This window comes from Hermetia illucens, chromosome 1, assembly GCF_905115235.1.
Source record: "Hermetia illucens chromosome 1, iHerIll2.2.curated.20191125, whole genome shotgun sequence".
Classification (NCBI taxonomy): Eukaryota; Metazoa; Arthropoda; class Insecta; order Diptera; family Stratiomyidae; genus Hermetia; species Hermetia illucens.
The window spans coordinates 203,092,740-203,105,048 of NC_051849.1; the positions used below are offsets into that span (position 1 = coordinate 203,092,740).

The 12,309-nt window shown below is 42.3% G+C and overlaps 1 protein-coding gene across 1 annotated transcript in view; it reads right to left on the reverse strand.

Annotated features, from left to right (window-relative positions):
* The window catches only part of LOC119654192 (protein phosphatase 1L), a 72,969-nt gene extending 68,046 nt beyond the window's left edge, over positions 1-4,923 (reverse strand). Inside the window, exon 1 of the mRNA XM_038059401.1 lies at positions 4,355-4,923. Coding sequence (XP_037915329.1) covers positions 4,355-4,394 — 40 coding nt within the window. The 5' untranslated portion in view covers positions 4,395-4,923. The remainder of the gene's footprint in view (positions 1-4,354) is intronic.
* Positions 4,924-12,309: the final 7,386 nt, after the last annotated feature.

Consider the following 12,309-nt stretch of genomic DNA (forward strand, 5'->3'; position numbering starts at 1 on the left):
CCACCACTAATCTGTCTGCAAACACGGTGCGTATTATATCCAGTATTTATGGTCGAAGCTAAAGAGGCAGTAAGAAGTCACAGACTTCAAATCTAACCGCGACTTTGACAAATCAGGTCGTGGCCGAGGCACGGATTTTGGAGGCTTCACAAAATGCATGTTCCCCCACGGAGAAATCCGTGAAAGACAGGATTTCCACTTCAGTGGGAAACCTACACTCGGTGTGTACGGCGCGGTCAGCTAAAAAGGATAGTACAGCAGCTCCCTTAATGAGAGGAACTGGAAATCTGACTACTCTCTTCTAAAATACGGGGGATGAAGGATCGGCAGAAGGAGACTTTAGCTGCAAAAGAGAAGGGGTTACAGGCTTGCCTATCAGAACCTTCTCCTCCGCCTGTACCCGGAAAAATGGAAGAAAGGGAAGCTGGTGATGTGGAAGCAACTGGTCTAACGCCGGTATTTGGAAGCAGATCCATGCAGCCCGGACACCGTGAACCTGGGAGGGCACCCAGCCGACAACAACGGAAGGCACTGCGAAAGAAGGCGAAGTTTCTTGGGAAGGAAAACATGGACCTTGCTACACCACCAAATGTGGCGATATCTAGAGAAATCAGACGCAAGAAAGCGGAACTTTCGGCGGAAGGTGAGGGCAAGCTGGTAACCCCGGTGAGAACCACACTGAACACAGCAAACTTTTCAGTTAGCGACGGTTTTCATATTAAACTACACTTATGGATATATACATAAGAGTTAGTCAAATTAACCTGCAGCATGCCAAAGCTTCTTCCTATCTACTGGCGACAAGGCTGGCTAAGTTGCAGGACTGTCCCTATAATCTTTTTTGGTTCAAGAGCCATGGGTTTATTTTAACAGAATCTATGATATCGGATCAGTCAAGGGGACTAGGATCTTTTTCGATGCAAGATCCTCGATACTAAAGGCCTGCGTTCTGATGTCAAAATTCTTAGAGGCAATAAAAATAAAACTAGGTAGCTTGCTCCTACTAAAATATATTTTAATAGTTAGTAAATACTTAAGCTACCTAGCTAAGTACTGAGGAAGAGAGTATGTAGCTTTCGAAATGCGTATTTACTAACTATTAAAATATATTGTAGTAGGAGCAAGCTACCTAGTTTTATTTTTATTTAGAAGAACTACAAGCATCGGAACGATGACTATTCTTAGAGGCAACTGTGTTGAGACAATTCGGTTCCCAGGACCTTGTTGCGGTCAACTTACAATACCGGGTTAATGGTAAGAGGAGAAACGTCATAGTTGCCTCTGCTTACTTACCCTATGATTCTTTGTGTCCTTCTCTGATGGAAGAACTAAGGGATCCGGTAGTGTATGCAGAATCAAGTGGCAGCATATTAGTTGGGGCAGTAGCAAATGCGATCCTAGAGGAGGGAAGCTTTTTGATTCCATCGTTGACGTGTGCTAGATGAAGTTTTACTTTCAGATCATCGTTACTTAGAATTTAGTTTGACTATTGCAGGCGAACCGCCTCTAATACAACGGAATCCTAGGAAACCGGATTGGACGAAGTTTAGTGAATTTCTTGTCGACAAAGTTGAGCTCCCTAAGTGACTAAGGACTCCTTTGGAAACTCTGAATCGCACACTTTTAGAGTGTTTTGAAGAGACTTGTCCTATTTCTCGAGGCCAACGTAGTAAAACGGTTCCATGGTGAAACCGAGAACTGCAAACACTCAGGAAATCAACCAGACGGCTTCTTAATCGTGCTGGCAAAAGCAATAAAGATGAAGACTGGCTAAACTTCCGGAACTCACAGCATGAATATAAGAGGCTCGTAAAACGTTCGAAACGAGACTCTTTTAGAGCATACTGTGTGGAAGGTGAAAGGGAAACTTTTAGAAAATCGGATGGTACTTGCACGAACTTTAGAGTTGAGTCTATACAGAATCCCTTGGAAGTACACCACCCGGAAGAACAGGTCTCAGAAGTGAGAAGAAGAGAATTGGCGATTTGTGCAAACCCTTCAAAACGAAGTTGTTGCAAGGGGAACTTCAGGCGAATCAGCTTCACATCATTTTCGTTGAAATGTCTGGAGAGACTGGTTGAGCGTCATATTCGCGAGAAGGCGCTAAAATGGCACCCCCTAAACGAAAACCAACATGCTTACCAACGTGGAAAGTCCTGTGAGTCTGCTCTTCATTCTTTGGTTTCAAAGATAGAGGACGCAATTCTGAAAGCCGAGTACGCGATGGGGGTGTTCGTGGACATTGAAGGGGCTCTAGACTTTGCGCTTTTCCAAAAGCTTTGTGATGTCGCCAGAGAGCAAAATCACAATGGTATTATTTACAAAAAGGAGGAAATTGGAGGAGTTCTGGAGCAGGAATGTACCCCTCGAATAAAAACTGAATGATTGACGAGCGGTTGAAGGACAGGCGCATCGCAATCTGTAGCGATAGTCAAGCTAGATTGATGTCATTGAGTAGTACTTTGATCACTTCAAAAATTGATCAGGAATGTAGAAACCAATTGAACTCTGTTTCTAGATTCAATACGGTGGAATTACTCTGGGTACCTGGTCATTACGGTGTAGAGGGAAATGAAATCTCCGATGTCTTAATAAAAGAGGGTTCAACTTTCCCCCATGCCCGGACCGGACCGGATCCTTGAGTGACAGGGGATGTGTAGGCTGCGGTTCAGCCTTGATGAGGCGCCGAAGGGAGGGGACGCAGGCGTCTGTTCACCGACATTGGAATTGCTGCGTAGTACAGCCAGGACCGAGTAGAAATTGTGTCTTTCGTATGGAAGGCGGTGGTTGAGTACAGTTTGGGCTGGAGACACCATCGAGCTGACACGTTTCTTGGACTTGCACTGGAGCAGTGTATGGCAAACAAAGGAGGGGATTTGTCGGCCAATGTGACTTAGATATGATAGTGAACCGGAGTCGCCGGCAGCCTATCAAGTAGTTACCGTGGACGTGCCTCCGTATGCCTGTTTAGTTGCATAATTGTAGTTGAGTTCCTGCAAACCGATTAGTCCGAATTGTTTTTCTGTGGGCTCGTGGAAATCCTTTTTCGTTGTGGCTTCACCAATGTCTTTAGATTGTAGGGCAATTGGTTTTTGTGCCGTACTTGAGCGTTTTCCCCTAGAGGAAGCTTGATAAACTCCAACTGTTTGATTTGCTTGCCTTTTTCTGCAAGGTCCATTAGTTTGTAGAGATGATAATAGATTTGGATCATATTCTCCTTCTGTGTTATCGATTTTTCTTCGCACAAACCTTGCTACATTCAAAGGCGAGTGTAAAATTGTTTCTCACCGACTATAGGCTCCATGCTATATTCTATGGAATGTCCCGATTAGTACTTTTCGAAGCAGGTATTAGCCTCCGCATCAGTTGTAAAGGGGGGATGTGAAGGCCATAAGCTGGACCCTTATTTCGAAAGCCCATTCCAGTCCGAAAGAATCGGAAAGTCATTGTGGGGCATGTGTATGATATTAAGGCCTCAAAATATTATCCATTCCGAAATTTCCCCCTACAAAGAGAAAACTTTGGAATTAGATAGTCCATGGGGCATTATACTGGAAAGTTTGGTAGAAATAGCATCATTATTTAAAAATGTATGATAGGTCAAAGTTGCCTTTCTAGTGGAAAATTACTTTGAGTATCACAGTGAAGTGAATAGTCAAATGGAACCACAAAGTCTGTCATACCTGAAGAGGCGAGATTCCGATTTCCGAATTGTTTTTAGATGGCCTTGGAGTAATGTGTTCTTTATTATTAATTGGTCACCAAGGGCTAACAAAATTCTCATTTCTGTTAGTATCTTTTCATGAAGCCACACGTGCTAAAAGCTTAGAGCTCAATATAGGTTCATGGTTACACTGAAGCCACTATGGTCCATCCCCATGACTCACGTTGCCATCTGCTCCCTGATATTTACGATCAATATTTCATTCATAAGTATCTAATACGCCATGACATAATTGGGGAAAGTGTGTTAATGAGGTCAATTTCAACAGTTTCGAGCTAGTGAGTGGCAAGACTGAAAATTTATTTAAAGCTCCTGCAATCATAGACCGAACACGCAATAGTAGCAACGAGAGCAATTTTCACGGTCTTCCATGTTTTCTTCGATTTTGTAAGCCACTTGTATCTTTTTATATCGTCCACGTTGACGACATCTTACTTTTCGCTAATGATTGATAGTAGCAACTGAAGATGCACGAGATGCAGAATACGCGGGGCGGATTTAAGTCGCAGACACTTTGGGAGGGATCTGCAATTGTGCCGATCATAAGCAGTGAAAGGGATTGATCGAAGTATCTAAAGATAGTTTTTGGTTGAGGGGAAGCAGCAATAAGGTCTGTCAATAAATAGTTACCTCCGGAGAACGAGTCCGATTTTCTGATTCCACGCCTCATCCTTTCGAAGGAGTAAGTGAATTTTCTATGCGGAGAATAGTTCGAGTATCCTTGCGGTGTCCAGTTCGGCAAAATGTGGTGTTGTTGTGATTCTGTTGGTGGAATGTTGATGATTTTCCAGGGAAACACTTTGGTCACATTGGCACCTTGCGCTCGATTAGGTTTTCGTTTTCATTTCGATCGAATTAATGAAATTTCAAAAAATCAAAACAGGGATCATATCTAGCCTTTGACTATTAGATTTTTCTCACTTAATCCACATCATTTTCACTAAACACTTTAATTTAAAAATTTTAGAATTTTCCAAAACACTTTTTTCGAATAAACACTAATTTTTCAGGCACCGGAATCACACCAGATCTTTGGAGTTATATCCCTGCCTGTCGTGAATATCTTCTGAGAATATAACCTGAGAAACGGCAGGTCAAGACAAATTAGTGTATTATTAACGTAAAAAGATGGTCGTGTGCGACGACGTGGATCTTATTTGTTGCCAACCGAATCTGCGAAAATAAGATAAAACCCGCGGCCAAGATATTAAAATGAAAGAAAATAAATCTGCCGGGAAAATTGTCGTTGATTTTAATTCGATTTCATGTTGTTTGTGGTCTCCTTTTGTTTTTGTTTGTCTTGCTTTTATGTATTTTTATGCCTGTGGGGGTTGAGGGGGTTGGGGGGTGTCCGCTAATCGCCTTGCGATCGTTCTTTGAAATTTCCTCGGCCGATCTGTAAAATTTTATTGCGAATATACTTGAAGAAAGTGATGGACGAAAGAGAGATTTTGATGATCTGTGGAAATTATTTAGTTGTATCTAATTTGTGTTATATTGTATTCATTGAGATCTTTATGGCAGAGAAGCTTTCCTTTGAAATTTGGTTCTTTCTCTTGGCAGAGTTCCATTCACTCCAAATAGATGAATGGGTTCTATTACTGGTATTCATCCCAGATGTGTTCCAGATACTCTTATGGGAAGTTTTCACAATTGAAACTTAAACTTAGGCCTAACGGGCCGGGGGTGGAAAGAAGGGTGGTAAATTTTGATTTTTCAATCCCATCCAACCCCCAGTTCATAGAAGAGGGGGGAAGGGGGGGGGGGTGCTCCTGCTACAAGCCCGATGAAGGCTTGTAACGGTCACCCCCTTTAAGAAATTATGGCCCTCGAAGGTGGTGCTTCTTGATATGATCATGATAAAGTTTGAATTTTCGGCCCTATCCCGTCAGAAGGAGTAGACAAAGCTATGTGGAAAAAAGACGAAAATCCCTCCTTTCTAACCCCGTTAAATAATTGCGGTAACCTACTCCCCTTAAAAAGCCATGGTGCCTCAAAGTGGGGATATTTTCATATCAACATCGTAGGGTTTAGAAAAGTATAAAGGGAGAAGCGAGAGATCCTCTCTTTCAAGTGAAAGATTCTCGTCTCTCCGCTGAAAAAATCGTGGCGGTCACACTCTCATAATGATATCAAAATAATTCCGATTTGAAACACCATAGATTTTTAACAGATACTGACTGCCACGATTTCCAGCGGGATTTGAGAGAAAAGATCTCCTGCGTTTTCTTCATCATCATCATCAACGGCGCAACAACCGGTATCCGGTCTAATAATAATAATAAACGTTGGCGCAACAACCCATATCGGATCAGGGCCTTGAAGTGTGTTAGAGCACTTCATTCAGGACCGTAACGGTACACTACAGAACTCTGTAGGAGGCAATGTGGTCAGCATTGCGCTCGCCCGAGATTATTACCCTGATTTGACTCAGGTACTCATTCACAGCTGAGTCGACTGGTATCCGACGTCAAGTCACGATACAAATCCCACTGCCACCAGCGAGATTTGAACCGCGGCCTTCCGTATGACAACCCAGTGCTCTAACCACTGAGCTATCCGGACAGTATCCGGTCTAGGCCTGCCTTAATAAGGAACTCCAGACATCCCGGTTTTGCGCCGAGGTCCACCAATTCGACATACCTAAAAGCTGTTTGGCGTCCTGACCTACGCCATTGCTCCATCTTAGGCAGGGTCTGCCTCGTCTTCTTTTGCTGCCATAGATATTGCCCTTATAGACTTTCGGGGCTGAATCATTTTCATCCATACGGATTAAGTGACCCGCCCACCGTAACCTATTGAGCTGGATTTATCCACAACCTAACGGTCATGGTATCGCTCATAGATTTCGTCGTTATGTAAAACATTCTTCCGAGGATTCTTCTCTCGAACATAATCAAGAGATCGCAATTTTTCTTGCTAAGAACCCAAGTCTCCGAGGAATCCATGAGGACTGGCTAGATCATTGTCTTGTACAGTAAGAGCTTTGACCCTATGATGAGGCGTTTCGAGCGGAACAGATTTTGTAAGCTCAAATAGGCTCTGTTGGCTGACAACAACCGTGCGCGGATTTCATCATCGTACCTGTTTTCTGTTGTGATTTTTGACTCTAGATAGATAGGAGAAGTTATCAACGGTCTTAAAGTTGTAGTCTCCTATCTTTATCCTTCCCGTTTGACCACTGCGGTTTGATGTTGTTGATTGGTTGGTTTTTGGTGCTGACGTTGCCATGGAATATGATCTCTATAAAGTGGCAGGAACAGGGTGGGCATCAATGTATTTGTCCCTGTTCTGAGGGGAAGGAACTTCTTCTTTTTAGTTTATATGAATAACGAAATTGAGGGATTTCAATATCTCCCTTCTTAGAAACTGCTCAACCTGAAAGCGCTCAACCAGGAAAATCGAGTCTTAAAACATATCCCATCCCTCATCACATTCATATATTGATAATATTATTCTCCCACGCAATTATCTCCAGGAGAGAAAACCCGCCTAGCTTCATTCCAAGACCAATGGTTTTTAATAAGCATTGCGAATAATACGAGCAATAAATCTGGAAAGTTTGGTACATATCGAACCATAATTAACAAATTGATAGACCACCAAAATTCAATTTTCACTAACAAATGCTTTTAGGACATGAGAGTCTAGTTGTTGGACTGAGATAGAGGCAGGTCTGATCAGAGGGTGATTAGCCCCCCCCCCCGCATACGAAGTTTTCATTGGGAGTAGTAAAGCATAATAACGTGGAAAAGCCGCACTAGCCATACTTCAAAGAAAAGAAAAGCTTGAAAAGCAATGAAAGTGATTTAAATACGCACCGAAAAAAAATATCTGCTTCTGGCTGACATTCGTCACAACATTGGTGCATAACATCCCTTAGAATTTCAATAAGAATTCCAGCTATGGGGTGAGCTTATAGAAAGCCGGTAAGGCTTATTAAAAAAGAAACAAAAAGTCTATAAGGAAACCTAAAGAAACTTCGAGTTAGTTAATAACTTTAGGTAGTTCTTTAGCGAAGTAAGAGAGACAGACTCGTGAAAGGACTCTGCTCAGAGATGAACATACAATTTTGATGGGTTTATGAAGAGGTTGTAATAGAATCCCCCAAAACCTAGAAGAAGGAGCAGCGCTCTAATTTCATCACCATCATAATTCAGTGGTTATTTCCTCGTCATGGGAGGGAGCGCGCTTACCATAATAATAGCACCCGTAGAAATCAAAGAAGAGCTGCTGGATGATATGATATTGCCACTTTTATCTACCTACCGGTTTTGGTAAGACTCAAGGAGTATTCTATCTCCACAGGTATTCCAAAGGGCTTTTTACTATGTGAACTATTGTAAAATATCATATAACGTACAACGCTAGGCCCAGTTAAGACGAGTAGGTGATGTTTGTAATATTACAAAAGTGATATCACCTTATCATCTTCAAGTACTGTTCAAACATCACCAAATATCACTTAACATTACACTGCATGGCATACGGTTAAGAAATGTTATGAAGTGTTCCGTCCACATATTCAACTGGTCGAGGATGAGAAGCCGACCGTTAACGCCCCCCGTAGGACCATTTTAACGTTTGCGACCACATGCAAGTGCGAATAGGTAATGCGGTATACTCTTCTGAAATAATTGTGGTCTGAGACAGTTTTTGTTTCCATGACCAGCCCAATAACAAATTTATTTTTATTGCAGTGTACATTACGCTGAACTTCCCGGGATTTCGCAAAGAAGAGCCTTCAATGCTTCACGTTCAATGATAGGCTGATTAACATACAATCAAACGCTCCTTCTGGACGTAGCCAAAAACCTGCTCATACGGTGTCGGTAGGTTGAAACCCTCCTGACCTTATGGGAATTTGTATGCTCGAACAACGTGCCACCAATGACGAGGCGGCGGCAAATTTGGAAATCCACGAATCTCCTAAATTAATTGTTACGATTAGCAAGGCCATATTTACTCATCTCATTTCCGAACATCAAGATCACAATGTCGCCTTTAGGAAGCCTCATTGGCTCATAAGCTTCTCCGATGTCCTTTTTTCCCAGTTTTCGCGTCTAGTTCTTCGTCCTACTACTTTTCTGATATAGCTGATCCTGTCACAGCCTGCTGACGTACTATTCCTTTGCTGACGAGAGGGGCTGAAAAGAGTTTTGTTACCCCCGGGCCGGAATTTTCTCCAGGGCCTGGTATAGAATTTTCAATAAAAAGGTTCACATAGTTTTCACCTCAAACCCAAATAATTTTCAACCCCTGCCCGATTTTCGCTCATAGTTTTCACCTAAGGCTCGAAATTCCTCTCTGCAGCCCTGTCTGAACACTTCCATTGTCGAATATTTTATCATCAACTGTCACCAATTTGGTAGATTTTACAAAGTTTGCTATGAAGTCTTTCGAATGAAGAAAACAATCTCATGGCTTTCTGTCGTCCACATCACTTAATAGAAGTCCTCTCTAACTGGTAGAGTATGTCGTGTCTACTTTAATGGTGGTACCTCAACTCTCTTTTCCCTTGGTGCGGTATCCCAGAACTGCATATTTGATCCTTCTTGTTTTCATTCTTCAAAATGACCCTTGGCTTCTGGTATGCGGATAACTTGAAACTATTTTCCGCTGTTAATTGACTTGTTGAACAAACCTGCTTCCCATCTAACCTTGAGAAATTATCTCTATGATGTGAATAGTTTGGTTACTGAAAACCACCTCCCAGGCACCAGTCTAGACAGTATTTGAGACGTTTCATAACGATTTGGACGTGACGGTTGACAGTAAGTTTCGTTTCGTTTATAGATAAAGTTTAGGAAGCTGTTTTGTTAGTTGTTTTTTTTTTCGTTCAGCTTTATTAATTAACTGGGAAGTAGGTAGCTGTCCAATTTAACATTCTTAGGAGTTTTCCTAGGATCAATCGTTGTCCGTTTCGACGACTCAACTGCGTATCATCTGCATATTTACAGAGGCTTCAGTCGTAGGGATGGTTACTGCAGCCAGGTTAATCACAAATAACTGGCAAGAAACTCCGTCATTTGCCTAAATCTACAGCAAAGGAAAGGTTCTTGGCATTAAACCTCACTAAGAGAAATAGAGCCTTCTCCTTGAGGGTCGCCCCTTAATGGACCTATTTCGAACATTAATATGGATCAAGAAACGGTCAGTCTTTACAAACGAGGTGTAATGGACAGCATTTTGGATATTCTTGAAAGCGGTCAAGTATGCTCCGTTTCAGATGTCGCCTTCTCGAATTTAACTGTGAGTTTATCTAGAGTTCCGAGGATCTGACCTTGCAGTTAACATAGTGCCTATAGCGTAGGGGCTACTTAAATATATGAGTATCCCTTCATCTTCTTTAGCTTCTACTTTGTTCGGTAGTGGGTTCGGTTCGTCTAAATAGGGTTTGTCAGTTTTTCCGGTCATACCATTGGTCGGGTGGACCCATCTTAACTCTAAGACGCCTCCCTTCCAATTTTTCCACGGTCGGTGCAACGCCATTTTGATCACGGATGTTCTCATACCGGAAGTGTTCATAACAGGTTAGTCACTGAACCAATGCAACATCTTCATGTCCGTGAGATGATGCTCATTGCCTTTGGTAACCCGCCAGGACTGAGAACCGTAAAGAGCAATAGGCCGAGCCAGAAAGCACTTATTCGTCAAGCAATTTGCATGAACGAGACAGTTCACCATTCGCTAATACCATTGATCCGGAATACTTCAATCATTTAAATCTAGACTGGTAGCTGTCACCGATAGTGACAATATCTATTTTCTTGGGATAGGGAATCAACAACTTTATTTTATTTAGATCCCGATCGAGATCAGCTTCGTTGTAAGATCATCAAATATCATCTGCATAGACCATAGTTATAGGAAAAACGTTCAAACCTTTGAGGGATAAGAACAAACCCTACTCCGAGCCAAACTGAATGCCTTGTACATAAGAGTGAGGAATGGCCAGAATGGCAATCCGGGTTGACTATGGCCGACCATGAGGACAGAGTAATTTCGAGAGCGTCCTTTTGTACACTTCAGTTCTTCAAAGGCCTTTTACAAAATTTCACGTGTCCTTATTCCGGTTTTGACCGCACCAAAATCTGAAATACAAGGATTTACTAGAAAAGTACACGAAGCTGAAATTCTAGGCAAGAAAGAAAACATACCACAAATGGTCCTCGAGTGGAGCAGGAAAACTGGTAGCCCAAGTGTCACGATCAGGCAGAAAAATCTTAAATTGATGTCTCTCATGCTTCTGATCTGATGAGGCATAGCCTTCGGGGTCGTCTCTCTACTGGGGCTTGCCCGGCTATTGTAATTGTCGAAAGAAATTTTCGGCATGTATCTGTTCAACTAGGAGAACCACAAAAAAGTATGCAACACTTTATTACAGTTTTCTTTAATAAGAATTCCATTTTCCTTGGAGAAGTTCAATTGATGCCGTGAGGGAAAGGTGAGTGTCCGCAATTTTTTTTTTTAATTATTGATGGTAACCCATCATTGGTTAATTAAAGTCTTTTCTGAAGTGATTACCTAGATGGCCAGCGTAGAATGCGTTGACCAATAACTGATCCTAAATCCGGATTAGCAAAACCGATTGGGTAGAACTATCATAGCGGAGCCCTATAGTAGACTATCGTATAATTGATAGCTCTCACCCGCGATGTCATCTGCGTGAGAAGGGCTGGAAATATGACGTTAGTACTCAGGCTCAGGAGGCGACCAAGTTTGACATCTTAACGACGTCTGACACACCCTTACTCGCGGGAATGCGGTTACTGATGATTGTCGCTGAGGGAGCACATGCAAATTATGGCAAGGGTATTCGAGCTCTCCGAATTATGGGGTGAGATAGTCAGTTAGAACTGCGCAATAACGGAAGTGGGTGAGATAATATGCTTGAGCAGTACGGCAAAAGTGCCGAGTTGACCCGTTAGACAACGACAGCATCAGAATCGCAAACTGTATACTTACGTACGGCAAGATTTCCGAGCGTTGCCTAAGGCGGCCGGTGGTGAGAGGCTGTTTAGACCGCATCTAAAAACCGATAGCAATCCTCCCACCTGACCCTCCAACACATTAGGATGCCCACCACTTAAGGTTCGCTTCGCTGCAATTGCTCCGCTTGTCTTCTGTATCCTGTTATATAATTTTGAGAAGTGACCAAAATAATGACCCTCGCACGAAACAAAAACGTCATGAGTTCCAACTGACTGGATTACTAAATGAATCTTTTTTAATTTTTAGACGTTTCCTATATTTTCTATGTTTTTTGTTGCTATGTCCGCCTGCCGCAAAGGAAGAGACTGTGCAAATTGGTCGCTCAGCCTCGCGGCATGCTGAAACTGTTCAGAAAGTTTCGCCTCCAGTCGACGCCATTGTTCTGAGAATCCTTTCAAGCATATAGATACCGCGGGTGGTCTGTCCAGTTGTCCTTTGTTCTTCCTAGGAGTCTTTTAGAAAGTAATTAAGAATATCATTAAACTCAGTGGACCACATACTCAATTGTAATGCGGCGAATTTCTAGCTGATATAATTCGATAAGATAGGCTTCAAAAACCTTTCTTTTTTCTATAATATACACCTTGAAA